This window comes from Brachypodium distachyon, chromosome 2 (genome assembly GCF_000005505.3).
Source record: "Brachypodium distachyon strain Bd21 chromosome 2, Brachypodium_distachyon_v3.0, whole genome shotgun sequence".
Classification (NCBI taxonomy): Eukaryota; Viridiplantae; Streptophyta; class Magnoliopsida; order Poales; family Poaceae; genus Brachypodium; species Brachypodium distachyon.
In genome coordinates, this window is record NC_016132.3 from 39,198,687 (window position 1) to 39,209,997 (window position 11,311).

At 49.9% G+C, this 11,311-nt stretch overlaps 1 protein-coding gene across 1 annotated transcript; it reads right to left on the reverse strand.

The window, feature by feature from the left end:
* Nucleotides 1-1,062: 1,062 nt before the first annotated feature.
* LOC100828994 (transcription initiation factor IIA subunit 2) lies at nt 1,063-5,365 on the reverse strand. The gene is made up of 4 exons (XM_003569063.4): nt 5,099-5,365; nt 4,374-4,510; nt 4,196-4,246; nt 1,063-1,576 (listed from the first exon to the last, which is right to left on the reverse strand). The coding sequence occupies exons 2-4, from the start codon at nt 4,500-4,502 to the stop codon at nt 1,436-1,438; spliced, it is 321 nt and encodes a 106-aa protein (XP_003569111.1). The 5' UTR covers nt 4,503-4,510; nt 5,099-5,365; the 3' UTR covers nt 1,063-1,435.
* Nucleotides 5,366-11,311: the final 5,946 nt, after the last annotated feature.

Sequence of the window (11,311 nt, forward strand, 5' to 3'; positions counted from 1 at the left end):
CCTTTGGGATTTCTCCCGTCTCTGGATGTCTTTTTGGCATGCTGTCGAGTGGTACGGACTGGCCGCTTCGGGATGCCCAAATCACATCCACGTGTGCGCCGGTCGTGAGCTCCTCGACAACCTCCTCGCCGACTACACCGAGATCTTTGGTGATCCCACGGGCCTGCCGCCGTCGCGAGTCCACGACCACCGCATCCGACTGGAGGCCGGTTCCCTACCAGGGGTTGTCCGGCCGTATCGCTATCCAGCACTCCAGAAGGACGAGCTCGAGAGGCAATGCGCAGAGATGCTGGAACGCGGCCTCATTCGTCGCAGCACATCGGCCTTCTCCTCCCCGGTTCTGCTGGTGAAGAAACGTGACGACACTTGGCGCTTCTGCGTTGATTACCGCGCTCTTAATGGCGTCACCATCAAGGACAAGTTCCCCATTCCCGTCGTCGATGAGATGCTGGACGAGTTGAAGGGCGCCCGCTTCTTCACGAAGCTGGACCTGCGGTCAGGTTACCACCAAGTACGCATGGCCCCATAGGACATCCACAAGACGGCATTTCGTACCCATGAGGGGCTCTTCGAGTTCGTGGTCATGGTGTTTGGTCCGACGAATGCTCCAGCAACGTTCCAGGCGTTGATGAACGATGTGCTCCGTCCTTTCTTACGCCGCTTTGTGCTCGTATTTTTTGATGACATTTTGATCTACAGCTCCTCCTGGTCGGACCACCTTCGTCATGTCAAGACCATCCTGGAGGCCTTGAGGACTCATCAACTCTTCTCAAGCGCTCCAAGTGCTCATTTGGTAAGGAATCACTAGCGTACCTCGGCCACGTGATTACGGTTGACAGCATCGCCATGGACATATCAACAAAATAAAGGGTTTCATAAAGTTACATCCGGTGAAAATTTCCAAGGTGGCTCATAGAAGAAAATCCCAAGTTTTAATTACCAGCATCAGTTTTTCAGCTCCGTAGCAAAACAAAGAGCTATTTTCAGCTAAAATTCCAGCTCCATATCATCACACTTAGAACTGTTTCATATCACATACAGATAATACGACAACACAAGATCTAAATGCTGCTGCTAGTTCAATTTCAATGAAAATTTGGAACTGGTTCATATCACATACAGATACAGGCATGAGTTTTGAACAATAAGTCATACAGGACCAGAACGGTTCAGGAGGCGATTCCGCATATTCTGCTACTCTTCATTTAGTCATCATTTATATCACATTATCAACACATCAAGTTCCAGAAACCATTACACGAGAGCCATGGTACGAATCAAAAAGAGTTTGTGTCTGCGATACTCTGGTAGCACAGGAGATTCTATAGATACCCACTGATTATGGAAATGGCAATGTGGTTGTGCGGTTCTTCAGGCGGAGACAGGTCTAGCGGAGGCGAGGAACAAACCCCACCATGAGCTCACAGTAAGCAAGTTATTGGGTGAGTAGTTTGGAATCGCAGGCCACAATCTTCACCTTGCCAACTTGTTCTGTAGTTTCCTCATTCTTGAATTGTGCATCCGTCAAGATGAATGTCCAGACATTGTCGCAGAACCTGTAGGTGTGCAGATGGCCCTGTAGCACAGAAACGAACAGACATAAGTATCCCAATGAATTACCAGTGCAGATGCAATGACAACCATGTCAATGAGCAGAGGCACAAGTCTGAACTACATCTGCAGTTATAGTATCAAATTCACGTGTTAAACACAAGAAATCCATTGAACAGCAGAGCAGAAGGCAGAGGCGGAGCTAGCGCTTCGTCGAAGCCTGGACACACGTCTGCCAAAGTTGAAACCCCACCGGAGATGTCGTGCCTGCGCTAGCGTTTTCCCACCATCTGTGCATTGCCCTCGCTGGCTCGCCGGAGTCCTTTTACTCGGCTAAGCAGAATTGGGGTAATTGTGGATTTTTCGATTTGGGGATCGGGGTTTTCTGAGAAAAAAGAGGGAAAAGAAATAAAGAATAAAAGAGTTATTTGGCTCTGGCTTGGAATCGAACATGCAGGAGGAGGCGACTCCCAGAGCCAGATCAATCGATCGGCCTCTGATTGATAGCCAGGCTAACTGGGATGAGTTGATGACTTATAGTATCAGGCCCAGCCCGAGACCCAAAGGAGAACCGGGGAGAGGAAACAACCTAACAGGCTCAGGAAAAATTGAGCCCAGCTTCGGATATTAAGAGAAGAGGAGGCGTGTGGGCCCAAAGCACGATCAATCTCTTTCTTTAGGGGGGGGAGGGACCCTGTTCTTGAGCGATCGATCGGCTACAGGAGCTCGTCGAAGCTCTGGTTGGAGGCACGGTGGAGCCCAGGCACGTGCCCTGGGTGCCCGCACGGTGACCCGCCCCTGTTATAAGGTGATTGTAGTAACAATGATGTCTGGAGGTTTCCTAGAATGGCAAAAAGTCTGGAGTTCATGAAAAATAAATGTAACTTTACATATTCAGAGAGTTAAATATAGACATTGTCATGCCAGGTTCCATCACTTCCAGTTGCAACCAAGGGAGGCCAATTTTCAGCAAGTTCAAAACAGAGATTGTTGGGACATGAGTTCTGCTCAACAGTGTATTTCTGGTGAAGAGTTATTAGAAGAGGGGTATCTCAAAAGAGTGAAAACTCAAGTCAAAACATCCAAGGATTCTATACAAAGAGCAACAATAAGAAGGGAACCATCCCATGGCACGTGTCCTCTATGAGTTCTCAGCTAAGCCCGTCAACATACCAAAAGTTGGTAATTATATCCGCTAGATGTTTTGAAGTACAAAAATAGGCTATGGGTATTAAAAAAAATATTGAGTTGGTGATGGGGATGGACTGATGATTCATTCTCCCACCTCCACTAACAAATGTATCAAATGCGGCTTGTGGATCGAATGTGAACTCACCATGGTTGTTTTAGTAGTGATAAGCTGTTCCATTTGAGAATGAAACAGAGCCTGCTCTGACTGGTACTTTCCTAAAGACATCATTGACCTGGTTTTCCATAGGTGTTACTCAGGCTTATGGTTTCCTACAGGCATTCCTGAACACAGACATATTCAAGGAGGGAGACAGCAGCTTAGATCAACAAGAGTTAGTGTGGCAATAGGGACCAACAACCCACCCAGATGCCACATAGTATGCTCCCTGTTTTACAGTTTTGAGCTAATATGGTGTATACCACAAGAACTGTGTATCACGTGATTTCAGTTCTGACCATCTTCAGATAGACTGTTGTTGCCTGTTATGCCACCAATGGCATATTGGCATTTGTTCACAAGGTGTTGCAGACAATTTCTATGAAGGTCCAGGGGACTCCTTTCTCAACAAAAGAAAGCATGTTACCCATAGTTGGGCAGTGGGGGACCAAATCTTTGGCCCGTACATGTTTTTGTGACTATCCCAGATACTGTACTACCATCAATTCTATATCAGGTCCAAATACAGGTGGACACTGGAAAAATTGAAATCTCCAATTATCCCAGATACTACCATCAATTCTCTATCAGGTTTAAAGACAAGGTGGACACTGGGAAAATGAATTCTCAAATCCCACTTGCTATGATGAACCATCGTAACTGACATTTAAAAGGCATTGAAATAATCTCATTTTGTTGAAAATCAATCTGGCAAGGAAACAATGTCAACTCCATAAAAGGATATTTATAATATTTTCGACATTAAGAAAATCCAGCAGTATATGATGCATTTAACGTTTTTTGTTTCTTAAAACCGTTTTTTACCCAGAGTTTCCATATTTGTGCAATGCCTGAAGAACTTAAAACAACATGTGCAGAAAAGATTTTTTTAAGGATCTTTGCCCTTATGGCCTTGGAAGCTGTGAAACATATCCTCAGTAAGCAATACGTTTGCAGAGGTCTGAGCCTCTGAGGTGTGAACAAACAAGCTACACCTCATTGCAACTTAGAATAGATACCCCTGCAATTATTACTTATTTCTATCTTCTTAATAAATAGGCAGTGCTCTGCCGGGTTTTCCGGAAACTTAGAATAGACACCATGTGCGGTATTGACTGCCTAGAAAAGCAAACTTATTTATCAAGCTCCAAATGGTAATAAATTCAGAACCAGAACAATTACTTCACAGCTGCATATATATATGGCAAAGAGAAATGAACCCTCCAAACAGGCAAATACAGAAGTGGCGCGAATAACTAAAACGCGCCAGACTTTAAATAAAAAGCACATATATACCTTGACAGTAACCTTGCTCTTCACTTGGTTTTCCAACGCCTCAGTCATGGACTACACGAGAAACAGAACCCGACCCATCAATCAAACCATCCAGAAAGTTAAATAATTATGGTTCACACGCAGAGGGGAAACACAATCACAATTCACAACTGAGGAAGCAGAACCACATTGCTCGCACCTTGTCAAACTGGACGAGCACCTGGATGGCGAGCTCAGGGCTGAGGGTACCGCTGGAGACCATCTCGTCGAGCGTCTCGGTGAGGCACATGCCGATGGTGGACCGCCTATACAGCTCGAAGGTGGCCATCGCCTTGCCTGCGCCCAAACACGGTTTCTTGCAGCCATCACCAACAAGCACATGTATCATCCATGCCATCATTATGCTAGTAATTACTACTACTATTAGGCCATGTGGTCGCCTCTGAACAAAAGATCTCACTTTGTTTGAAGTTTCAATTATTTGAAACGAACAGGTACTACACTACTTCTCCAAAAAAAAAAAGGTAGTACTACACAGTACTCACAGCAGAGCAACCACGATGAAACGAATACCCCCTCTACTCAACACTCCGCATCATCTGGTCGGTTCCCGTTACCCAGGATAGATAGATCATCATCCATCCCTCGCTACAAGAAACATAATTAGAAAAAAAACATTTTTTCCTCGCGATTCCGCCATCCCCACACCGAATCCAACACGGAAGGAACGATCTCCCCCCCACGAATCTCTCTGCCCCATCCTCCCCCGCTGGACGAACCCTAGAAAGAAACCGCGTCGGAGGGCCATCTACCTCAGCCAACAGAGGCCCGCCCGGACCACCAATCCAAACCCCCATAAAAAACAGCGCCCGGAAGCAATCAGGCGATGGGGGCGAGAAGGGGATGGATGAATAAATCGGTCACCTGCGCTGCGGGTCGGCTGGATCACCCTGGACTGGACTGGACCGGACGGCGGCGGATCTAGGATCCGGGAGGGAGGTGGTGGAGCGCAGCGCGGTGGGTTTGAATGGATCGGGGAGAGGGGAGAAGGACTGGAGGAGGAAGGGGGAGAGCGTTCGAAATCGGGAGGCTTTATATGGTGCGGGGGAGCAGAAAGAGCGAGAGGAAATTGGGGATTATATAGCAAGCGGAAGAGCAAGGCAACGCCACGACACGGGCGGAGCAAGGCGTTTATCTCTCTCTCTCTCGCTCTCGGCCTTGGCTCTGCGCTCTGGCTGGCTGCGAGGAATTGACGATTTGACCCCTGGGGTAGTGGATTGTTTCTGTGTTAAATGGGCCTGTGGGCCGGTCTCGGGTCGATGGAAGAAATGTTTGCTAATCTTTTTTTTTTTTGATCGGGGACATTTTCGCTAATCTTTGTGTCCTCGTCACGCAATATGCACCTTGTCGGAGATGACCCCGGGTAGGGTAATAACGACACAACTCTAGCCGAGATGACGAAGGCAAAATCGGCATAGCTACCTATGCCAGCATCGTAAATTTAAACTAACGCTAAACCGGCATCCCGGACGTATGCCGGCATGCTTATCTTGTCTTATGAGTTTACAAGATAAGAATGAGCACTTTGATCTCGGCAATAGCCGAGATCCCTCAACGGGCTTATCCTGACCATGCGGTGCAAAGTAAAGCAGCGTCATCATCATCTTAGAAAAACAGTCAGCGCCTGCGTACCGATGTCAGGTGACCACGCTAAAGAAGCACCGAAAGAGAATTTATGACAGAAACCGGTAGAGGATAGCTGTACCCGTTGCAGAATGGCAGGAAAAAGTAAATTTGTCTTGTCCCCTATGGTACTGCCTGGAGGGAACCGAGCTGCGTGCCCGGCGGGGCCCAAGGAAGATGACGTTAGACTCGGCCCACATGTCAGTGTGACATGGGCGGCCTATAAATAGAACCTTACCCCTCTGTAGGAGAGGAGGACACTAAGGAGGAGAGCACTTAGGCATCTAGGGTTTTTCCTTCTTCTTCTTGCTCAATAATACAGCTCAAGGAGCGACATTGTAGAGCTTGCCTATCTCGGCTAATACAACAAAGTAATAGTAGGAGTCTTACCTCGACTAGAGGGCTCTGAACCTGCGTAAATCTGTGTGTGCTTGTGTGTTTTGGGCGTGTTTCCCTTCGCGTCTTCCCTCCTCCGGATCCTCCTTCGTCCATCGGCCCCAAGTTAAGCCATCCTATGGCATCTGTCGTGACACCACCACAACAGTTGGCGCCCACCGTGGGGCCAGCAGCGGCGCTGGCTGGAGTGTTCATCCGGACGGGAAGCTTCCTCGTCACCGGAGAGCGTGTGGTCTTCGGTTTGGTCCAGAGATTCATCGACAACAACGTGGGCTGCTTCAAATGCACACTGCTTCCCTGTGCAGGCCGCTTCATTAGTTTCGGCATGCACGAGGTCTATGTTGCTACTGACAGCCCTTGCAGGTACCCAGAGCAGGTGGTGATGGCTGAAGATCCCCCTACACGGCTCGCGGCCGGCATGTCGACTACCCCGCTGGCCGTGTAGAGGTTATGGTGACGGCTCATGGCGCTGATGCGGGAAGAGATGGTGCAGGAAGTGGCGTTGTCCCAACCAAGTCCGGCAGAACGGCGAAGCTCCCTTTGGAGAAGCCGGAGAACATCGCCGCTCAAGCCGGCACATCGGCTCTGCCGCCGAAGCTAACTCAGATCCAGGCCTCCATCGAGCGGCTGACCGCGCCGGTGGCGTCGAATGCTAACCCGGCCCAGCTACAGGCGGAGTTAGAGTTGGAGAGACAGAAGCTGCTGAAGGAAGCCGTCGACGTTGCCAATGCCCGACAACAGCTCGACATCTCGCTCCGTGAGTATAACAAAGCTCATGGCCTCAGTTCTATTGCATTTGCTAACCCTAGCAGAGTTGGGGAGGTGCGTGACCGTGGCAAGAACTTGAATGCTGAGATGACGAGAGATGGCAGGGGTGTGCCAGCTGTGTCGGCAAGTTTTGCCTCGGCACTAAAGCCGAAATACAATACCCCTGTCAAAAACCTCCGGGCTGTCGAGGCTGCGGCTGAGGAGTTGCCGAATCTTACGGGAGAGGCACTTCGGCAGCAGCTGCTGCGCGTGAAAGAACTGCTCCAAACAGCCAACGAACAGAATGGGGCATACTTGAGAATGCACGGCAAACCCGGTGCATCTCAGGTCATTCACTCGGCTGCAGATGCTGGTGGCCGGGTTGACAAACAAGCATCCTCACCTGGTGGCAAACGGGACAAAAGCGTTAACTCTGGCCGGGATAAGAATTTGGAACGCTGTGACCCGGCCCTGGCCGAGAAACAAATAGTCAGAAGGGTTGATGACAGCCAAAGTGGTCTGCGTCCCGGCGGCAACCGTCGAGATCAGCAGTAGCGTTACTCGTATGACCATGGGCACCGACCTCGGGGTCCGGCACCTAATACTGCTGCGGGACAGCAGGGTGTCGGGCGCAACCCCCTGTATCGAGGTGAAGATCGCCGTTATGACCGTTACGATGATGGATACTCGGCCATGGCTGATGAGGGTTATGTCAGGCGAGAGCGCGATAATCTCAGTCCGCTCAGAGGCCGAATTGGGATTAGGCAGGTATCGCCCCTGGATGCACGACATCGGCTTGACAGAATTTATCTGTCCGAGCTTCTAGAGGAGCAAGGCCCTCCGGGACCGCGTTGCTTTGCGCATTGGATCATGAGGGCGAGACCAGCCCCGGGTTTCCAGCTGCCCAGGGATACAAGAACGTATGACGACAGTACTAAGCTGAAAGATTGGCTGGAAGACTATGTCACGGCAGTAAGCGTGGCAGGCGGCAATCGCGGATGGGCAGTACGTTATGTACCCCAGATGCTCGTGGGACCGACGAGGATATGGTTGAACAATTTGCCGGAAAGCAGCATCAATTGTTGGGTAGAATTTGAGAAAGCATTTGTCAGCAATTTCACTAGCACTTACAAGAGGCCGAATCGTCCTCAACAGTTGTCCATGTGTAAGCAAAGAGACAACGAAACTGACCGGGATTATCTGACAAGATGGAACAATCTCCGTAATTCCTGTGAAAGGATAGTGAAATCGCAAGCCATAGCGTGGTTTGCCCAGGGATGTTGGCACGGCAGCATGCTGTGGCAGAAGCTGCAAAGAGAGATGCCGACCACTCTATCTGAAATGATCAGGATCGCCAACATGTACGCGCTTGGCGATCCGACTCAGCCATCGCTGATATCGGTAGAACCACAAAGGGAGCAGCCGACATACAATCCTGCTGGGGCGTTCCGGAGGAACGATCATCAAGATCATCGCAACAAGAGAAGGGATGACAGGCCGGATTATCGGTATGGGCCAGCCCATGTCGCTGCAGTTCAGGACCAGCCTAACGCCGGCTCTAGCCAGCGTCAGAAAACAGGAAATCAGCAGTGGGTCAAGAAGGGAGAACAAAAGAAGCCCTGGCAAGATAAGCCGAAGTATACTTTCGAGGTGATGTTGGATCAGCCTTGTCGTTTTCACACGACTAACCCCAACAAGCCGGCGAACCACACAACGTGGCAATGCAGCTGGATGCAACGGGCCGAGAACGGCGAGGCAAGCCGGTTACCCCCACCTCCACCCCTCACAGGCGCAAACGCATAGATCCAAGGACCCCCTCAGGCAAACAATGCAGTCAACCAGGTGGAGGGACAAGAAATCCCATGGTATGCCAGGAGAAACGAGTACAAGGAGCATCACCAGAGCTACATGATTTTCATCACTGAGCCCACTGACAAGCAAAGTCAGCGCATGCGAGAGATGGAGGTCAATGCTGTTATGCCGGCAGTTCCAAAGTTCATGTATTGGTCGGAGCAGGAGATCAACCGGAACAGGGCAGACCATCGCAAGGCTATGCCCAACCCTGGTGGATATGCCCTGGTGGTCGACCCGACGCTCATTGGACCCGACATTAAAGTCAAGTTCACTCGGGTTCTCATTGATAATGGGAGCAGCATCAATATCCTGTACCGGGACACGATGCTTAAATCGAGTTGTCAGTGCTGTCATCATAGTGGAAAGGGATGAAAACGGCAAATCGGTGCAGAGGCCGGTATATTACTTGAGCGAGGTGTTATCGTCGTCCAAGCAAAATTATCCCCACTACCAAAAGATGGCGTATGGCTTATATATGGTGGCAAAGAAGCTAAAGCATTACTTTGAGACACATCAGATCCGAGTTATATGTGAGGCGCCCGTCTCGGAAATCATGAGTAACAAAGACGTGAGCGGCCGAGTCGCCAAATGGGCTGTTGAGTTGGCACCCTATGCGCTGCAGTATGAACCACCGCCCCCAAAAACTAACTACTGGAAATTACATTTTGACGGCTCTAAGATGAAAAGTGGGCTTGGTGCCGGCATAGTTCTGACCTCGCCAAAGCGCGACCAACTTAAGTACGTTGCAAATTCACTTCGCAGCATGCAACAATGTTGCCGAGTATGAGGCACTTGTGCACGGATTGAAAATGGCGAAAGAAATTGGAGTCCACCGGATTCAGTGCTTTGGTGATTCCGACCTGGTCGTCCAGCAAATTTCTGGTAATTGGGATGCATTGGATGCCAACATGGCACTATACCGTTTCCATGTCCAGAAGATCAGTGGCCATTTCGAAGGGTGTGAATTTCATCATATACCTCGGGCGGAAAATGAGCAGCCGACACATTGTCGAAACTCGGCTCGAAACGACAGGCTATTCCAATTGGGGTGGTGTTGGAGCATTTACGCAAACCGCCCATCAAACCCTCTCCAGAATCGGAGTCGATATTTATCCCGGCGAGCTCAGAAGCCAACGTCACTCCCATGGACATTGAAAGTGGCAACGGTTCCGGTAACCCGGGGACTGAGCGCCTGAACTCAGCAAAAACAATGGCAGTTGAACCAATGGAGATAGACGAGCCGGATGAGCCAATCTTCACCACTCGTCCTGTGCCGGTTTGGGCGCGACCGATAATGTCTTACCTCAAAGATGGAAATCTCCCGGAAGAGGAAGTATCGGCAAGGCAAATCTAGAGAAGAGCGAAGGCGTACACCATCAATGGTGAGCTCTACAAGAGGAGCGTCACTAACATCCTACAGCGGTGCGTCGAGCCGGAAGAAGGGCAAGAAATACTTCGAGATATTCATCAAGGAGAGTGTGACCATCACGCGTCTTCGAGAACGCTAGTGGGCAAAGCTTTTCAACATGGTTTCTATTGGCCGAGTGCACTGCAGGAAGCGGAGGACATAGTCAGGAAGTGCAACGGCTGCCAGAGGTATGCCAGCAAGATTCATATGCCGGCGTCTGAACTCAAAACTATTCCAATTACTTGGCCGTTTGTTGTTTGGTGTTTGGATATGGTGTGACCGTTCTCGGCGGCAACGTCGCGGGTCTCAGTCTCGGCGACCAAACCCTTGCACTTTTGCACCTAAGTTCTCCAGACGGACCCTCTCATTGGCCTGGGAAGAGAGGGCCAAGCTGAGTTCACCCAGCTCGGTCTTATGTGCCTCCGCTTGCGCCGCAATTTGCGCCTGCAGCCGTGCCACGTCCTCCCGATGCTGATCGGCTTGCCGAGTCTTTTCATCTGTTTGGCAGACATACATTACAGAAGCTAGAGTCTAAGATGAACGAAACCCGAGACCGGGAAGAAGTGATACCTTGGACCTTGGTGACGCGCTTCAGGAGCTCCGCCACTTGGGCATTGTCCCCGGCTGTGAACAAGAGCACATATTAGCTTGCGTAGCACATTGATACTTGAACAGAGATTTTATCACAGTAAAGTATACTTACTTCGGCTCTCATGGTCAGCCTTCAGAGCCTCGTGTTCCGCCTCCAGCTTCTTGAACTTTGCTAGCAAAGTCTTGAAGGTAGCGGTACGTTTGTTCTTGCAGGACTGCAAACCAATGATTGGTAGGTGAGTTTGGTACAGTAAAGAAGTCAGCAATCACAAGCTTCAGGCCGACTATTCTATATCCGGTCTGAATCTCGGGGAATAACTGTTTGAAGTTTCTAAAGTGTCAGGTCGACTATTCTAAACCCGGCCTGAGTCTCGGGGAATAGGTGTTTGAAGTTTCTCAAGCTTCAGGCCGACTATTCTAAACCCGGCCTGAATCTCGGGGAATAAGTGTTTGAAGTT

Excerpts from the sequence above, each read along its gene's own strand:
- LOC100828994 (XM_003569063.4), bottom strand. The coding sequence starts at position 4,502 with ATGGCCACCTTCGAGCTGTATAGGCGGTCCACCATCGGCATGTGCCTC. Across the intron at positions 4,247-4,373 it reads TGCTCGTCCAGTTTGACAAG|TCCATGACTGAGGCGTTGGA; the intron begins GTGCGAGCAATG and ends TTTCTCGTGTAG. Across the intron at positions 1,577-4,195 it reads AGAGCAAGGTTACTGTCAAG|GGCCATCTGCACACCTACAG; the intron begins GTATATATGTGC and ends TCTGTGCTACAG.